The sequence below is a fragment of the Podarcis gaigeae genome, assembly GCF_964106915.1.
Source record: "Podarcis gaigeae genome assembly, chromosome: 3".
NCBI lineage: Eukaryota > Metazoa > Chordata > Lepidosauria > Squamata > Lacertidae > Podarcis > Podarcis gaigeae.
In genome coordinates, this window is record NC_139680.1 from 90,846,066 (window position 1) to 90,863,702 (window position 17,637).

General features: G+C 48.5%; 1 protein-coding gene across 21 annotated transcripts in view; it reads right to left on the reverse strand.

The window, feature by feature from the left end:
* Positions 1-3,241: 3,241 nt before the first annotated feature.
* MIXL1 (Mix paired-like homeobox) overlaps positions 3,242-17,637 on the reverse strand; it is a 58,102-nt gene continuing 43,706 nt past the window's right edge. For 4 of the 21 annotated variants that reach the window (XM_083729583.1, XM_083729590.1, XM_083729598.1 and 1 more), the window contains one exon: positions 3,248-3,559. In XM_083729583.1, the coding sequence (XP_083585709.1) occupies positions 3,266-3,559 (294 nt within the window). In that variant the 3' untranslated portion in view covers positions 3,248-3,265. Of the gene's footprint in view, positions 3,599-15,085; positions 15,270-17,637 lie in introns of those variants that run through there. The other 17 variants (XM_083729592.1, XM_083729584.1, XM_083729589.1 and 14 more) reach the window with 16 other exon arrangements.

Genomic DNA, 17,637 nt, shown 5'->3' on the forward strand with positions numbered 1-17,637 from the left:
GCTTCTGGTGCTGCCTGTAGGTCTGGATGTTTTATTTTGTCTTCCTGGTGTGATGTCGGCCCAGCCCGACGGAAACTGTGGCTCCCAACAGCCACCAGCTGCAGAAGAGAAGATTGGTTGGCAATCGGTGCTTTGGCCCTTGTTGGAATTTGGCCCAGAGAACACTTTCAAAATGCAAGGTTTATTGTGGGTTTAAACAAGGTGCAGTGGTGGCATTGCAGTCCACGAAGTTTATATCATTCAGGCGCCATCATTGTGATCTGAAAATACTCCTCTGGAGCTTGAACAAGAGGCAGGTTGCACCCTGGATGCTAGGGAGGCAGTTGGCCCAGGGGATCCACGTTGGAGGGATCTGCAGGAGGGATCTTCCAAGCATTTGCCTTCCACTCTTTCACTCTTCGGTTCTGGAAGAGGGAGGGTGAATTGCATAGCACACTCTGGAATCTCCACCAGCTGCACCAGACCAGAGTCTCCCTTGAAAGACTTGAACGAGGCTCTCATTGTGGACCTGTGATTATAGGAGGCACTCTGTGCTTCTGAGAAGCCCTAATAGGTCTGCATTGGACAGGAGGCAGGAGTCATGTATTAACTGATAAATTTTGGGGTCAGGCTGGTTCTCACTTTCTAGACACACTCAGCCTCCAGGACAAAAGGTCCTGAGTTGTTCTGGGCTGCAAAGGGGAAGTGGGGTTAGTAAAGCTCAGTTTACCTGCCTTTGGAGGTGAAAGGGTTCCAGGTCACCTCGGGAGAAGCAACTCTTCCCACCTCCACTCCCTCTCACACTTCCTCCTCTGTGCACCTGGAAGCAATTCTGCTAGTGAGGCCAGTGGCGTAGCGTGGGTTGTCAGCACCCGGGGCAAGGCAAGTAATTTGCGCCCCCTAACCCTAACCACCAGATGTTGTGCCCGGTTCGGCTGGCCCCCCCTGCACCCCCCACGCTACGCCACTGAGTGAGGCCAACCAGCAGTGTGCTCCGGTGGTGATCGGGTTTGGGGACTTGCAGAATCCCTTGTTGTGGGATTCCCCGAGCTGTGGAAGAGAAGTGGGTTGTCAGGGTTCACTTTCCTCCCTTGACATGGAGAGGGCCAGCACTCTGTCTTGAGGACTAGATGCTGAATAGCACTGGAGGAACTCTGAGGTGGAGGGAAGAGAAACAACACAGGTGAAGACTCTTCTGGAACCGAGAAGATGTGTGAATTCATTTCTCACTCCTTTTGCTTGGTGGCAGGGAAGGAACTGAGCAGAGAAGCTGGGGGCGGGGGCTTTCATGGTCTGCCAAGATTATTATTAAATTTCTGTACTGGACTGCTAGACTAGGGCTCACAAGGCAGTTCAGAAAACAGAAAACACAAAAATGCATAGCATAGCAACAAGCAATATACGCCAGCTTCTTACTACAGTATTTTATACATTTTTGTGTTCTAAACCACTTTGTGATCCTTGAATAAAGGGTGGCATAGAAATTTAATAAAGTGCAAATTCTGCTGGTAATTTTTATGTCAATAAAATGGGCTTGCTTTAATAATGTTTACTGCCTGATCATTTTTATTTCTTAGTTTCTTTGTCATGGTCATTGAGAGCTATGGAATAACAGTTTCAACAGAGGGCAAGGCGGCAGCCAGGGCCTTCCCTTCTCAGGGCTATTTATCTGGACCCGACTATGACTGGACTGCTCTTCTCTCACCTGTCTGATAGGACCTAGGGATCCACTGGGTGGTGCGTCAGGCATGGCTTCTTAGCAAGATAAGGATGCACATTCATTGGTACAAACAGCAACAGGGGATACAATGGCTACAGGTCATCTCTGCCACCTCTCTCCCTGCTGCCGCCGCCACTGCAGCAGTGAGGAACTGGAAGTCTGAGGGCACTTTGAGGTGATATTAGACCCAACCTTTGCCCAATGCCTTCATTGTGGGAAGGAGCTGAGTGGAGGCCAAGTTCCTGCACAGGGCAGCAGCCGCCACGACCTTTCGCTGGACAGCCAGCACTTCTGCCGTGTGTTAAGTCAGGCAGGAAGCGCAAAGGAAGAGCAAGAGGTTTCTCTCCCCCCACCCAAAGCTTCTCCTGAACCCCCCCCCCCCAAACCACAGTTTGTCATAGAACACACAAGGAGTATATACAGGGGCTTAATGGAGAGGGGGAAAGGGAGAGTTGAAAAAGGTGCAAAAGCCACCAGGGGTGGTGGTGAATGACTCCATATGTGGAAATAATTCTATAAAATGTTGGCAATATCAGAAGAACAGGCTACATACATAACCCAGCCACATTCTCTGCTGCAAGCAAGGAAAAGTAAGATTTTAAAGCAACATTTCAGAATCTTTGTTATTGGCTCATTGAGTTGCCTTAGGCCAGACATGGCCAAACCTGGCCCTCCAGCTCTTTTGGGACTACAGTTCCCATCATCCCTGACCACTGGTCCCGTTAGCTAGGGATGAGGGGAGTTGTAGGCCATGCTATTATTTGCCTTAGGTGGTTATTTCTGCCATAAATTCCCATCTCTTTCCCCACCAGGGATCCTATTTTGTACACTTGTATGCCGCTTTGATCCCCTGAAAGGAAGGGTCAGGAAAACAATGTAGTTGGCAAAATAAAAACAAGGTGTGTTAGACCCCACACCCAGGCCCTGGGATGATGATTGAGCCTCTTAAAAATTCCACCTGCCCTCCTTGTTTGCAAGATGAGGTGCTTCCTTCTCATGACTCTGTTTCCCTAGAGTGGACACAGACAGGGGATGTTCCTCCAGCCAAGGTAGAGTTTCCTGTTCCACCAGGTCTGGAGCATCTCCCCCCCCCCCTGCATGTGACCTTGCAGACCCTACAAAGGGGCCAGTCACACAACCATCTTTCACTTCCATTTATGCCAGCGCTTCTGATGCAGTCTGCTGGCTCTCAGCCAGAAGCACACGGTCCCACCCATACAAAGATGGAAGCTGCACTACAGTGTAGTATAGCCTAAAATTACAAGCTAAAGCATGCCAGGATTGGATTGTTTGACTAAAGAGATTCAAATGAATCTGCAACTAGCCCCCTGTTGTGTAAAGAGGAATGAGCTCTGCCATACAATTCCCTAGCATGCGAGAGGAAGGATAATATTTAATCAATACATCCTCTCCTATCCGCAACATTCCCACACCTGCATGGTTTAAAGTGGAGATGAGAGCAAATAACTGCCCCAAGGACACCCACAAGACTTCTGACTGCACTGACCACTTCTGACATTGCTCCCCCTCTCACGCAGCAAAAACATTACAGAGTCTTCTGGTAGGCTAAAAATAACAAAATTTATTTTGATCCAGCATTTGGGGGTGCTGATTCCATGCTTGGACCTGGTGAAGTGGCTGCAGGCCAAAGCTTGGAAGCTGGACCTGGTGAAGTGGCTGCAGGCCAAAGCTTGGAGGCTGGACCTGGTGCGGTGGCTGCAGGCCAAAGCTTGGAAGCTGGACCTGGTGTGGTGGCTGCAGGCCAAAGCTTGGAGGCTGGACCTGGTGTGGAGGCTGCAGGCCAAGGCTTGGAGGCTGGACCTGGTGAAGTGGCTGCAGGCCAAAGCTTGGAGGCTGGACCTGGTGAAGTGGCTGCAGGCCAAAGCTTGGAGGCTGGATCTGGTGAAGTGGCTGCAGGCCAAAGCTTGGAGGCTGGATCTGGTGAAGTGGCTGCAGGCCAAAGCTTGGAGGCTGGATCTGGTGAAGTGGCAGGCTGCAGCTTTGAGGAATGGAAGGCACTGGCAGGGCGACATTTGGAACCTGAGCAGCAGGTGTAAAGCCGGCCCTGGAGGACACATCTTCGGGAGGACAATTTTCACAATTTGCCCTCCGCGCCTTTGCCCGCCGGTTCTGGAACCAGAGCTGTGAGGGATAAGAGGAGGAACATGAGCACAGGTGTTCTCAAGAATCCCCTGCCCCCCATCTCTTCATGTTATTGTACTCTGGATTCCCACCAGAACGGGCCAGATCATGGGGGGTCCAGTCTCAAGTCCCACACACTGAATTCAATCACAATAATATCCCTGGGCCTTTTATCCTTTCCCCTATGTTCCCTCCTAAACTGGCCCAATTCCCCATGCAACGGGAAAAAAACCTGAATTGAAATTCATCAGCCCCCCACCCAAGCGAGTTAAAGACCTCGAAGGTGGTCTCCTCGGGCCTCACAGAAAAGGGCCCTGCAGCCTTCCCTGCGCCATCTCCACCTCCTTAGAGGAGAGGAAGAGGCCTCCCTCCCGCCATATTTGTTTCTCCTGGGCGGTTTCCCGCCCCTCCAACAAAATGCCGAGGGGGCCCTCATTCATTCCCCAGAAGGAGGACGCTGGTCCCCAGCCCAGAAGAGGACGCGACCCCCGAGACCCAGCCGGGAGGGAGCGGGAAGGACACACGGGACTCCCAGAAGGCCCCGTCGGCGACACCAGGAAGGAGAGCCAGCGCCACGAGGGAAGCGAGAAGGCGAGGCCGGAGGAGAGGAGCAGCCGCCCTGGGAGGGAGAAGCAGCGCCCAGCCCCCAAGCTCTCCAGCCCTGCTCGCCTCGGCCAAGGAAGGTCCCCGGGGGAGTTTCCCTTGCCCGTCGAGCACAGGGGACGGGCGTCCCAAGAAAGGCGCCCAGGCTCCAGGGGCTGCAAGAGGCAGAGCTGGAAGGGAGCTCCCGATCGGTTCTCCTCCTTTGCCCCCGATCCCTACCCGACGTCCTCCCCTCTCGCCTTTCTTCCCGGCAGAATCGGGTCCTCCCTCCCGGACCACCTCTCCCCCCGCAACCCACCCGGATGCAATCCTCGGGGATCTCAGTGAGGCAGGACAGCAACGTCCTCTTGTAGTGTCCAGGCTTTGGTTGCTCCTTAAACGTCGTTTCCAGCACGTCCAGCTGGAAGTCCGAGAACTCAAACCTCGGCCTCCGGTCCGATGAGCGAAGACCGCGGCGCCTCGTCCTGATCTCTGCAGAGGAGAAAAGCGGGGCGTTAAGCAGGCTGCGCTTTCCCTAAGCCGCCCCCTGCCCGCCCCCATCTGACGCCGCTCTTGGCCTCGAAGGTGAGATACTTACTGGAGCCGGGGGAAGAGGAGGGAAGAGGAGCAGGTGGCTGCTGCGAAGCGATGGGAAGGTCGTTCTGAAAGGCGCGGAAAGCCATCTCCTGCTGCTCTCCTCGGGTGGGGCGGATGAAACGTGGGCGCAAGGCTTGCGGACGGTCCTTTTCTAGGCCGCCGAAAGGGCGTCGCGGGATCTCCCAGCTCAGCCATTGGACCTCCTCCCTGGGGAGAGGGGCGGAGCCAAGGTGCCCCCTGGAGCGGAAGGAGAGCCCCCGCCCCCCTAAGGACCTCGGGGAGATCTCCCCCCCCCCAACTTTTCCTCCTTATTTGTGAGTGTATCTTGTGTATATTTTGGAATCGCTGTTGGTCGAGCTGGCCTGATCAGCATCAAATATAGCAATCGAGAAATGTAATAAATAGCAAGGATCATGCACACACATCCCTATATATCGCACAGACACAAAAGCTAGGCTGCTGCTGTTGTTTAGTCGTGTCCGACTCTTCGTGACCCCCTGGACCAGAGCACGCCAGGCACTCCTGTCTTGCACTGCCTCCCGCAGTCTGGTCAAACTCGTGTAGCTGAAAACAAGGTGCAGCCTAGCGATTGTGCTGACAAAAGCGCCATCTGGATTGCAACGGAATGCTAAGCGAGGTTCATGAAACCGAGCAGAAACTGTTGAATGGGGAAAAACAAAAAAATTCCTTCCAGTAGCACCTTAAAGACCAACTAAGTTAGTTCTTGGTATGAGCTTTCGTGTGCATGCACACTTCTTCAGATACACTTGTTGAATGGGGAGTTGTTTATTCCCCCCAAAAAAACAACAACAACGGGGAATCCGCACCTTAGCCTTTCACTTGATGCGTCCCCGGAGTCCCGACCTGGAAGATGGGTGGGTGTAGGCAGCAGAGAACAACCCCAGGAGTCCGGATCACTCTTTCTAGCGGTCAGAGGGAATGGAGTCCCACAGATCTTCAGGGCTCCAGCTTCGCCACCTCTTCCCTAGAGATTGCTTTGGTGAAGGTTTGAGCAGCAGTAGCAGCTCAAAAGTTTTGAAAGTTTTCCTGCTCCAGTAAAGACCAAGGCAGCAACTGAGGGTAAAATAAGGCAGAGCAGGGCGAGAATGACTTTTGAAGCAAACATTCTGCCAGTACTCCCACATTTGCATTATATTCCCACTCCGCCCCCCCCCCCGCCAAAATGAACTGAAAATGGTTCTTCTTTCTGCCGTTTTATCCTCACAACAACATTGTGCGGTACATATAAGTGGACCTTCAGGGTAATCCTTCTAAGGCATTGCTACAGAAGTCCGTCTATACTGTATTCCCAAATTTCAACAAGGTACAGTACAATTTACCATTTTCCTCTTGGAAACAAAAAAAACCACACTGGACATAAAATGCCCTCGAAATGCATATTGAGGTGTGTTTATTGAGAAGGCCAGTGAAAGTTCAAGGATGGCACAAACCACATAATGTTGTTTGAGGAAAGTCTTCTAATCCACCCAGGGAACTAGTTACAGGTAGGTAGCCGTGTTGGTCTGCTGTAGCCGAAACAAAATAAAAATAAAAATAAGATTCCTTCCAGTAGCACCTTAGAGACCAACTAAGTTTGTTATTGGTATGAGCTTTCGTGTCTGAAGAAGTGTGCATACACACGAAAGATCATACCAATAACAATCTTGGTTGGTCTCTAAGGTGCTGCTGGAAGGAATTTATTTATTTTTTATTTTGTTTCCACCCAGGGAAGTTCATTAACTAATAACACATTTCTTGCAGGTTTTTAAAAATGTGAATGGTAGTTTCGTTAGTTATCAGTTGTAATAAAGCTTTGTCTTGTTCAGTCCTGATTTTCAGGTGTAAAAATGGCGCCGGGGCTGGGGAATATTGCCGAATCGGCTTTAGGGCAACGCGATGGAAAAAGCAGCGGAAATACCTCCAAAAGCTTAAAATCACTATTCTAAAAGAGTTTCTTAAAAAAAGAAGAAGAAGCAGCTCAGCAACCTTTTGAAATATGGCAACCCTAACTTATCTTACAGAACATTATAACTTAAATATATAGTTTCTGTTGTTGCTAATTTAAAACAAAACAATCGCTTATTAAAGGGATATAAATTGGGTTGTTTCCTTAGTATGCTGGAGCAAACGTTTACTGCACAAACTTAAGAGTCTCATCTTTTACCGCAAACAGATTTACATGGGGTCTATAATCTATATTCTAATCGGCCTCCGATATACAGGAACTATAGCGGGTGTTCTTCCCCCAGCTCCCCTCGATATTGGATGAAGGTTGCATTGGTTTTTTTGTTTTAATTTTTTGGTTAATAAATATTAACTTTAAAAAATCAAGAGTGGAATGGAATAGGAGAGAGAACTGCCCTTTTGAATTTCTGCCTGTCATCCAGGAGAGAAAACTCCCATTTGTGGGGTGTTTGGGTGTAGCTATTGTTCGGAGGTTTGCAGCCATTTGCAATGCAAACTGCCGTTTTAAAACCAGAGTTAATTGGAAGAATATCCCAAGTAGACCTCGCTGAAACTGCAAGGCGAGCGTGTTCAAGGTGGTTTTGAAGAATCACGTTTCTCTTAGAAGTTCTCTACCTAGCCCAGAAAAACAATTTGCTCTTATCTATTGCATTTGGCACCCCTTATCCCATCACGGATCTAGATAAGACCATCGCCACCAGTTCCATAGCCATGCAAATTTGGAAGATGATATGTGTTGCAATGAGGAGTTATTCAAGTACTAATGAGCCATCAGCTCCTGAGGCTTGGCAACGGGTTGCCGGCCATTCTGATTGGATTAGTGCAGTCTTCCTCAGTGAAGAGATAACAGGAGTAAACCCCCTTCTCACGTGCTCCAGATATTCATTGACCGCTTTGATGTAGAGCTGGCTGAAATCTCTCCGGATAGACTCGCCCAAGCCAAGTTCATATTCATGGCGGAGAGGGAGCCGCCTAGGGCGAGAGCCCTCAAAGGAGAACACACAAACCTTTGAGGAGCACAGTTTTATATAGATTGGCTTTTCTTAGATCTTATACATTTCTGACAATACTTTACTTTTATTTTATATAAATAGCTCGAAGGCTTCGAAAGTCTATGCTGCTACAAGGAGTACTTCTTACACTTTCAACTGGCAAGTGGTGAGCGCACTTACTCAAAGCTCAAACTTGTAAAAACTTACATACGCTCAGCAATGTTACAAAAGAGGCTGATTGGCTGGGCAACTCTATTAATGGAAAATGCCTGAGCACATGAACTTGAAGGACTTTTTTTAAATTAAAAATTAAAAAAATTGTTTGCAAAAATAGTGCGTTGTCTCTTTTTCAAGTTGTGTTTTCTACATATCAGTTTCATTTGTTGTGAGACATTACTGTTGCATACAGTGTTATGTTGAGTAGAGAATAAAAACGGGTCGGGTGGCAATGCGTCTATTCTTCTGCTTACTATATGTGTGGGGTTTTGTGTCAGCGTAACTTGTATGGGTTCTCTTACTATTTGCTTGTGGTATTTCCTTGGTGGTGAGAGAGGTTGGGGGTGGCTTGGGGTGTGGTTGGTTGTCTTGAAGGAATCCTTGACCACATTTGCAAAGGAAAAGAAAACACGCAAAGAGATTTGCTATGCTTGGTAGTGAAAGATTTAAGAGACTTAATTTTTAACATCACAACTCACTCGATTATTTGAAATTATTCGTGCGCTAATACATGTTCTTTTACATTTGAGAAATCAAATATAATCATGATCAAAGATTATCGTATTATTCATTATTGCAATTTAAAATACATTTAGCAGTTTCAAGTTTTGTGCTTTACATTTTTTCTGCAAGACCATTGTTTCTGAGAATTGAATTTCTAATTTTTTTGGGGGGGGGGTAGGGCAGGGTGCAAGTACCGTAGTTAACTTTGCCTAGGGCGTAAAATAGTCTGAGTAACCTTCCACCTTTCCTAAGAAGGGAGGGTGCAAACCTCAACATTGTTACTCCGAAGTAAGTCCGCTTGAGTTCCATGAGACTTACTCTCAGGTAAGCGCGCCTTGGGTGGCGCTGCAACCTTGACTCGTGTGCTTGTCTCCTGGTTCCTGGGGGTCGTTTTCCCTGAGGTTAAAAGGGGACGCTTTAAATGGGGATGAAGGAAGGCTTTTGGGGAGCCCTTTCCGAAGGCAGGAGGCTTTCCTTTCAGGTGAGGGAAATTGGGTCCCCAAGGGAAGAAAATGTCAGAAGGACAACAATGTGAACCTGAAATGTCTAGCATTTGGGACAAAATGGATTTCAAGCACAGCGAGATCCAGAATTGGGGTGCAATTTCTAGAGTGATCCGGTTTAAAGAAACAGAGAGGCGGTTACTATTCTAAATTATTATTACTTAACAAATTTATTAGCTGCTTCCTAGCGTCAAGCCATCTCAGCCGCGTACAAAATAAAGAGAGAAAGGAACATAAAAAACATAAGCTCTAAAAACAATAAAACCTTTTATTTGGCTATGCCCTTAATATTCCATAAATGCTGGCATTTTAGAGAGAATGGGGTTCTTTCTCCTTTTTAAAAATGAGTTATCAAAATATTTTATTGGGTAACAAAAGTAGATACTGCGTCTCTGTTTTGAAAATAGGTTTCAAGCAAAGTGAGATCGAGAATTGGTAGTGATTATTATTTTAAATTATTGTTACTTAATAAATTTGTAAGCTGTTTTGTGGTGTGAAGCCATCAAAGGGCGTGCAAGTTAAAAACATAAGCTCTAAATACGATAACAATGTTTGAACAAATTCCCAGGACAACAAAACCTTTTCTCTGGCTATGCCTTTAATATTCCATAAATGACTGGGCCACATCGCAGGGAAAGATTCCTGAAACATAAAGGCAGGACCCAGGCGCCTGTCTCATTTCCTTCGGTAATTCCTTGATAAAAGAAGAACATTCTGCACACTTCTTCCTGACACTGAACCTGTGGCAGCCACCTTTTCCAGCGCAGTGCAGTGGCGCTCAGAGGGTCCTGCTAGGCGGGCGTCTTAGTGGTCTGAAAACATGGAACTGGGAAGAACCATCAACTTCACTGGCTGATCTGGGACCATTCCTGCTCTTTCAGCCAGCCCGAACTTACAGGGTCGTTGAGACTCCCTGCTTAAGGGAAGGGCGAAGGACACCCCCCCCCCCACACACACACCCCACACCCCAATCTCTCTCTATCGCTCCCGACCCTCCTGGGAAAATGCTACAAAGCGTTTCCAATATAGAAATGTTTTTGGTAAATAAACGGGCAGCAGCCGTCTTTCCTAGCACAATGCTGTCACCCTCAGAATGTCCTCCTGAGTTTATTTCATTTTCCTCCCTGGAGCTCAAGGTGCTGTATATAGATGCCCTCCTATTTTATCCACGCAACAACCTTGCAAGGTAGGTTAGGCTGAGACGCAGTGACTGGCCCTGGTTCACCCAGCGGGCTTCACGGATTGGGGGGTGGGAGTGGATCTGAACCCAGTTCCTAGTCCAAGCTCGCTAATCGCTACCCCACACAGTCTCAGGGGGACTGACTCCTAGGTAAAAAAGTATCATATTGCAGCCTTAGTGGTTTGATAAAGAAGAACTGGATAGAATTATGAACCTCATAGCCTGGTCTTGACCCATTCCTGCTCTTTCAGACAAGCCCACCTTATAGGTCTCCACAATAAAATATTTGATGGGCATTGCCATTCAAATAGGGTGCGTGTACTGTGTCATGTGATCGATTATGCGGGGCGGGGCTTAGCTGCCCCCCATATTTTATTTAGTTTGACATCCCTGGTGCTCCCCCACTAGTCTGAATAGAGCACTGCAGTGAGGGGTGCCAACCTGAATAAAGTATTGGGGGACCCAGGTAAGCCCCGCCCCGCATAATCGATGACATGACATGGTGCACACACACTATTTGAATAGCAATGCCCATCAATTTTAGTGGGACAGGCCCCCTCAAATATTTCTTTCTGGACAGCCAAAACCTCTTGACCCCTAGGAGTTGGCTCCCATGACAGAAATAATTGACCCAAACTGGACAGGTATATAGAAGACGCCTGTAGAAGAAGTTGCAGTCATGGACCTTCCTGCCTTCACAACAACCCTGCCAAGTAGTCCAGTGCCATTTTGCAGACTGTAATGGGGAAGAGAGGCATGGCCTGGGTCAGATAGAGAAACCTTGGGGGTGCACTTTCGACTACGACCCTAAGCCTGATTAGTCAGCAGTTAATTCCCGGAGGTTCAACAGGCTTTGCTTCTCTGTTTAGGTAGCTTGAGAAGCTCACCTGTGGAGACTAGGGTGCTAGGCGCGCTTCCGTGGGACACACCTTCCATAAACCCCTTTGGGCTGCCAAAAGGACACACCTGGGTGCAGAGACTGCAGGGAGGAGGCAAGGCCCTTTTTCATGGATTGTATGCGCAACATCCCCTTAAAGCGCCCCCCGCCCCAGTCCTGGCACTCGGAGCTCTCGCAGGGGTCACCTGCCACTTTATCGGCGTCCCCTTCCTGTCTGCTGCGGGAGGGAGCCTCTCCCGGACACACCGGGATGCAATTTGGGTTAACCCGGTTCAGCTGGACCTAATTGGGGCCAATCCGGTTCAGCCCTTTATAGTCTCCAGGGAGGAAAGCTGCAGACTCAACCGGTCCTCGGTTTGCGAAGAGGCTGCTGCTGGGGCGTCTAGGTTACTGAGTCCACCGCGAGGATCCGCAGTAAGTGCTGGTTTTTTTTCCTCCCCGTTCTCTGCAATGGAACCGCTATAGTTGCCGTTAACAGTCTGTTTGCTGAATTGTTCTGCTTTTTGTTTCTGAAGGAATTAATTCCTCTAATCTCCAGCCCAGTCAAACTGTGATGTGATAAGGAATGTCAGTCTTTTTTGGGAAAAACGCATGGAAATGAATGGGGATGGATGATTTAGCACTACCAGTTGCAAAGGGTCTACTATTGGAATGCAACCTGCGTGTTTTCCCCAAGAACACTGAGGCTTTTGACCAAAAGTTGGAGTCGACAGGAGTTGGCTGTTTGTTGGGTTGGTATGGAAAGAGAGTGATTGACTTCTCCTGCTCTAGTGTTATGTCTTGAGCTTGGATCCCAGAACACTAGGCAGGTAGGATTCTAGAATGCAGTAACTTGATTGGCTCCTAGGAGCCGTCCAATCCGGCTCCAGGAGGGAAGTTTGAATCAGCCTATCAGGCGTGACTGATGGTGTCAATGAAATATATATAGCCTGGGGTTTGGGAGGGGCACGACGGACTCCTACTGGATGATTGACTGTTTTTTACTACGAGTGAAATAAACACAAGGAAACCGATGGCTCTACACTGAGTTTATTTCATCTAGTGTACAGCCCATCACTCTTTAAATTCCCACTTTTACCCATGGGCTCAGTGGCGGTGCCAAGGGGATGAGAGGAGTGGGGAGGGGAGAAAGGGGAGCTGTTTGAGACTGTGAGGAATCTGTTGGGGGTATTCTGATTCATTAAGACGGTTGTAAGTGTGTGAGAAGGGCGTGGGGGTGTTTTAGGGGAAGTGGGGATGTGTGTATCGTGGTCTGTGAACGAGGGCAGTGAGTGTGAGAGCAGGAGGGGAGGATGAGGGTCTGGTGTTCCAGGTTTCACTCCTGTGAGGAAAGAGGCGTGGGTTGGGGGCAAAATGTAGACCCTATATTCAGTGGCGTAGCGTGGGGGGTGCAGGGGGCCGGCCGCACCGGGCGCAACATCTGGGGGTTAGGGTTAGGGGGCGCAAATCCACGGGTTAGGGGGTGCAAATTACTTGCCTTGCCCCGGGTGCTAACAACCCACGCTACGCCACTGCCTATATTGGTATAATGAGCCCTGGACTGAGGATCTGTTGGTGGAGGAAGGGGTTCCAGGAATGAAATAGGGCTGAGGGAGTTGACGAAAGTGCCAGAACACCTTGAGGCAATACAGAAACATGTGGTTTGCTCTCCCAGTCAGCAGCAACTTAGTACATGCTTTTGTAAGTTTGAGCTAGTCTAGTACCACATAGAAGGTTCACAGAGAAATAGGTATATTGAGAATCTCACAGAATTTTCTAACTTCTATGAAACCATGGACAAATCTTTACTTCCCATTTTCTTTGGCATCTATAATCAATGCATAGTATTATTTGGAAATTTTGCATACTGCTTAATTAGTCATCTCTAGGGCATCTGCATTTCAATGTTGAGGTGACTGGAAGCCATATCTCATTCCCCCCCCCCCCAATAATTTGTTTTCCTCTTGTGCTTCTCTCTTAGGTGAACATGGAACCTCATATTCTCCTGGAATCTGCATTTAAAGGAGCACCAATTGATTTCTGCAACAAATTCTTCTCTTCAGATGCTTCATTCCTGCTCTGCAAACTACTCTTTCAATTGAAGCCCAGAAGGCTGGAGACTGAGGTCTTGTGCATCTCCCAAGGCAGTGAGAGAATGAATTGCACCTCCATTCACCAGAACTGCACCCTCTGGAATCTCCACCAGCTCACTAGCCTCCCTTGAAAGAGGTTCTCCAGGACCACCTGTGATTATAGGAGGCACTCTGCTTCTGAAAAGCCCTAATGGGTCTGGCTGGGACAGCGATCTCATCTCTCCCTTGGACAGCCAGAATCTCTTTGAATATTTCCTCCAGGACATCCAGCTGAAGTGGGACGTAGACACTGGACTTCCGATTCCTGTCACTCTGGTCCAATGGGCTATAGTGGCTCTCGGTTGCCCAGAGTTGCCAGGGGCAAGCTGGGTTAGCAAGGTTGCCTTACTCTCTCTCTGCCTTGAGGCCCAGCAGAACTGGAGGGGACTGTGTGAGGTGGATGGAGGTGGTGCTGGACTCTCCTCTAAGCAGAGGTGGACATCCTCTTCCAGCATGGGAAAGAGACACAGCCATTCCTAACTTCAGTGGTGTCAAAGCAATGGCAGACAGGAGTAATGTATTAACTAGAAATTTTGGGGTCTGGCTGGTGAGGCTGGCTGACAGTGTGCTTTGGTGGTGCTGTTACCTGAGGACGTCCTTGAAGGTCATCTCTAAAACATCCAACTGGAAGGGGCTGAAGGCTGTCCTCTTCCTTAGGTCAGATGACCCTGATCCACAGCAGTGCAGAATCCCTTGTTGTGGGATCCCTTGAGCTGCAGAAGAGAAGTGTTGGCTTTCCTCCCTCCCTTGACCAGCCCCCTGTCTTGAGGACTAGATACTTGGCAGAGCTAGAGGAACCCTGTGAAGTGGAGGGAAGAGAAACAATGTAGAGGTGGAGAGTCTCTTCTGGAACTGGGAAGATGTGTGAATCCATTTCTTGCTCCTGTTGCCTAGTGAAGTTCAATAGACCCCTGGAGCCTAGTAGGAAAAAAATAATGTATCTGTTGGTAGTACCAGTTGAACTGGATAACTAGGTGGGCAACTGAATATTTACCAGGTGTGCTGGTAGCTGGCTAAAATAGAGGAAGCAGAGCAGTGGGTGTAAATAAGGATCTGGAGGTGGACACCTCTTCCAGAGAACAATTCTCATTATTCGCCCTTTGTGCCTTTGCCCAGCAGGTCCAGAACCAGAGCTGTTGGGGATGTAAGGAGGAGTGTGAGCACAGGAGTGCTCTTATGAAACCAGGTTGGCGGTCTTGAGCCCCCAATCCCCTCCTGTTCTTGGGCTCTGGCTCCCACCAGAAGCAGCCAGTGTGACCAATGTTCACAGGCGGTGGGCGATCCAGCCCAATCAGTCCCAAGTTACACTCCTGAGTGTGACGCAGTTAAAATCCCTGGGCCTTTTGGCCTTTTCCCTTCGTTCCCTCCCAAAGTGCCCCGTTCCCCATGCAAAACAAAAACCAAACCTGCCCTGAAATTCACCTGTGGAAAAGCACCCCCCCCCAACCAAAAGCAAACGCAAGCAAGGAAAAAACCTCAGAGGTGGGCCCTTCAAGGAATTCCCCCTTCTCGTTCTGGAGCAGCATGCACAGAAATGCTGCCCTGCACACTTTCCTCTGCCTCCTCCGTGCATATCTGCTTCTCCCAGGGTGGTTTTTCCCAATTGCATGGACCAGTTCTGACATTGCTACCGCCCCACAACAAAAATGTTAGTCCTCCAGAAGGCTAAAAATAATGAAATTTATTTTGTTCTGATATTTGAGGGGCTGACAGGCTCCTTGCTATGAACTGTTGAGTTGGTGGCAGGCTGGAGCTTGGAGGCTGCATATGTCTTGGCAGGTGAAGTGATAGGCCACAGCTTGAAGGAAGGGGAGGCAATGGTAGGCCGACATTTTGAACCTGAATGGCAGGTGTAAAGGCGGCTCTGGAAGACACATATTCTGGAGGGCAGTTCTCATGATTCTGGTTGCAGAACCAGAGCTGTTAAGAATGAGAGGAGGAGCATGAGCACAGCTGTTCTCAAGAAAGCAGAGATAGCAGACTTGAGTCTCCCACCGCCCCATGTTAATGGACTCCGGATTCCCATAAGGACTGGCCAGATGTGTGATGGCATAGTTTACTTACTTTCAGTTGATATTGTTCAAATGTCAGGCTTTATCTTGTAGTTGCAGTTACATTTGCAGAGAAAAGAAGCTTCAAACTTTCTACCTTGTGGCTTCAGTCCTCTGTAAAGGATGAGCCATGTGCTGCTGGCTAAGAGCATGGTCACCAAAAGGCAACACGTGATGGATCAGGAAACAAACAGGAAATGTTGGACTTGAGTGCTCTGTATATATATTATCCCACAAGAAGCGCAACGTTGGCATGCTCTGCTTTCGCTGCTCTCCTTGCCCTTGAGGGAAGTAGGAAGGTGAGGCTGGGGGAGAGGAGCAGCCCCCCTGGAAGCTCTCCAGCCCTGCTTGCCTTGCTCAAGGAAGTTTCCCTTGCCCATCAAGCACAGGGGACGGGTGTCCCAAGAGAAGCGCCCAGGCTCCAGGGGCTGCAAGAGGCAGACCTGGAAGGGAGCTCCCGATCGGTTCTCCTCCTGTGCCCCCGATCCCTACCCGACGTCCTCCCCTCTCGCCTTTCTTCCTGGCAGAATCGGGACCATCTCACCCCCCGCAACACACCTGGATGCGATCCTCAGGGATCTGTTAGGCAGGCCTGCAACATCCTCTTATAGTGACCGGGCCTCAGTCGCACCTTGAACGTCGTTTCCAGTACGTCCAGCTGGAAGTCTGAGAACTCAAACCTCGGCCTCCGGTCCGATGAGCAAAGACGGTTGCGCGTTGTCCTGATCTCTGCAGACGAGAAAAGCGGGGCGTTAAGCAGGCTGCGCTTTCCCTAAGTTGCCCCCTGCCCAGTCTGGAGCTGCTCTTGGCCTCAAAGGTGAGAGGAGGGAGGGGGAAGAGGAGCAGGTGTCTCCTGGGAAGAGAGGTGGAGGTCATTCTCAAAGGTGTGGAAATCCATCCCCTGCTTCTCTGGTCAGGAGGAGTGGTGGGCATGAAATGTGGGTGCAGAAGGTACAGGGGCCCTTTTAAAGGCATGGAAAGGATCTCCCAGCTCATTCATTGGGGTGTGTCCCCCCTCCGAAAAAAGCAGCAGAGCCAGTCAAGAAGCCTTCATCACACACACACACACACACACACACACACACACACACACACCCTGGCCACCTGAAGGTGAGGCTTCTCTGCTCAATTATTTTTGTTGTTTTTTCCTCCTCTCACCTTTCAGCGCACTTTGTGTGTATTTTGGTTTTAATTGTGATGCTTCTATGTATCTGTCTCTATGCCGCCTTGAGATCTATTGGATGTTAGCAGGCATTGAAATGAAATCAGATAAAGAGGTAAATGAATAAAACATTGCTAACTTCAGTTTTCAAAAATGGGTGTCTTGTAGTAAAAAGGGAAAGCACAAAACTTGAAGCTACTAATTTTATTTTAAATTGCAATAATAAAAATTGCAACAATCTTGTGATTTCCATTTGTATTTGAGAAAGATCATGTTTTAGCAGACAAATCATCTTACATAATCTTGTGGATTGTGATGTTAACATTTAAGTCTCTTAAATTTCAATTCCAGGCAGATCACTTTGCAGATTTTGTCACCAATTTCTTCAAGTCAAGTGCTGATGTTTAGGCTTGTTCTTTTGATATACAGTAGTTGCCAAGCTAACCAGTCTCTATGGAAACATTTGTTGTTAATAACTTTTATTAAAGATTTTCTTGGTTTACAAATGTACGTGCATTGTCTCTTTTTCTCCAGTTGTATTTTCTACAGAATCATTACCTGCTCTCTTAAACAATCCAATAGTAAAATCGGCAGCAACTAGGCCCTTGGAAACTTTGGAAACCACTTCCTAACAACAAAGGAACATGGCAAAGGGATGCTATCAGCAATATAGAAAACACTGCTCCAAAATCCCACAAATCCCCTCAATGTAATAATAAAAAAGGGAGGATGACATAGGCTATGAGATTAACCCCACCCACTGGACCAGAATGTGGGCTAAACCTCCCTCTAAATCTGTATTGGCAAAAAGGAAAGAAACTCTCAGATGGTACCTAACACCATGGAAATTAGCGCTAATACACCCAGGAACCTCACAAAAATGCTGCAGAGGATGCACCTCCACAGGCACATACCTCCACATGTGGTGGGAATGTCCCAAAATCCATCTCTTCTGGACACCAATCATACAAGAGCTATGCAAAATAACTAAGCAATTAGACGTCACCCTGGAACTGGCCCCACTAAACATATTCC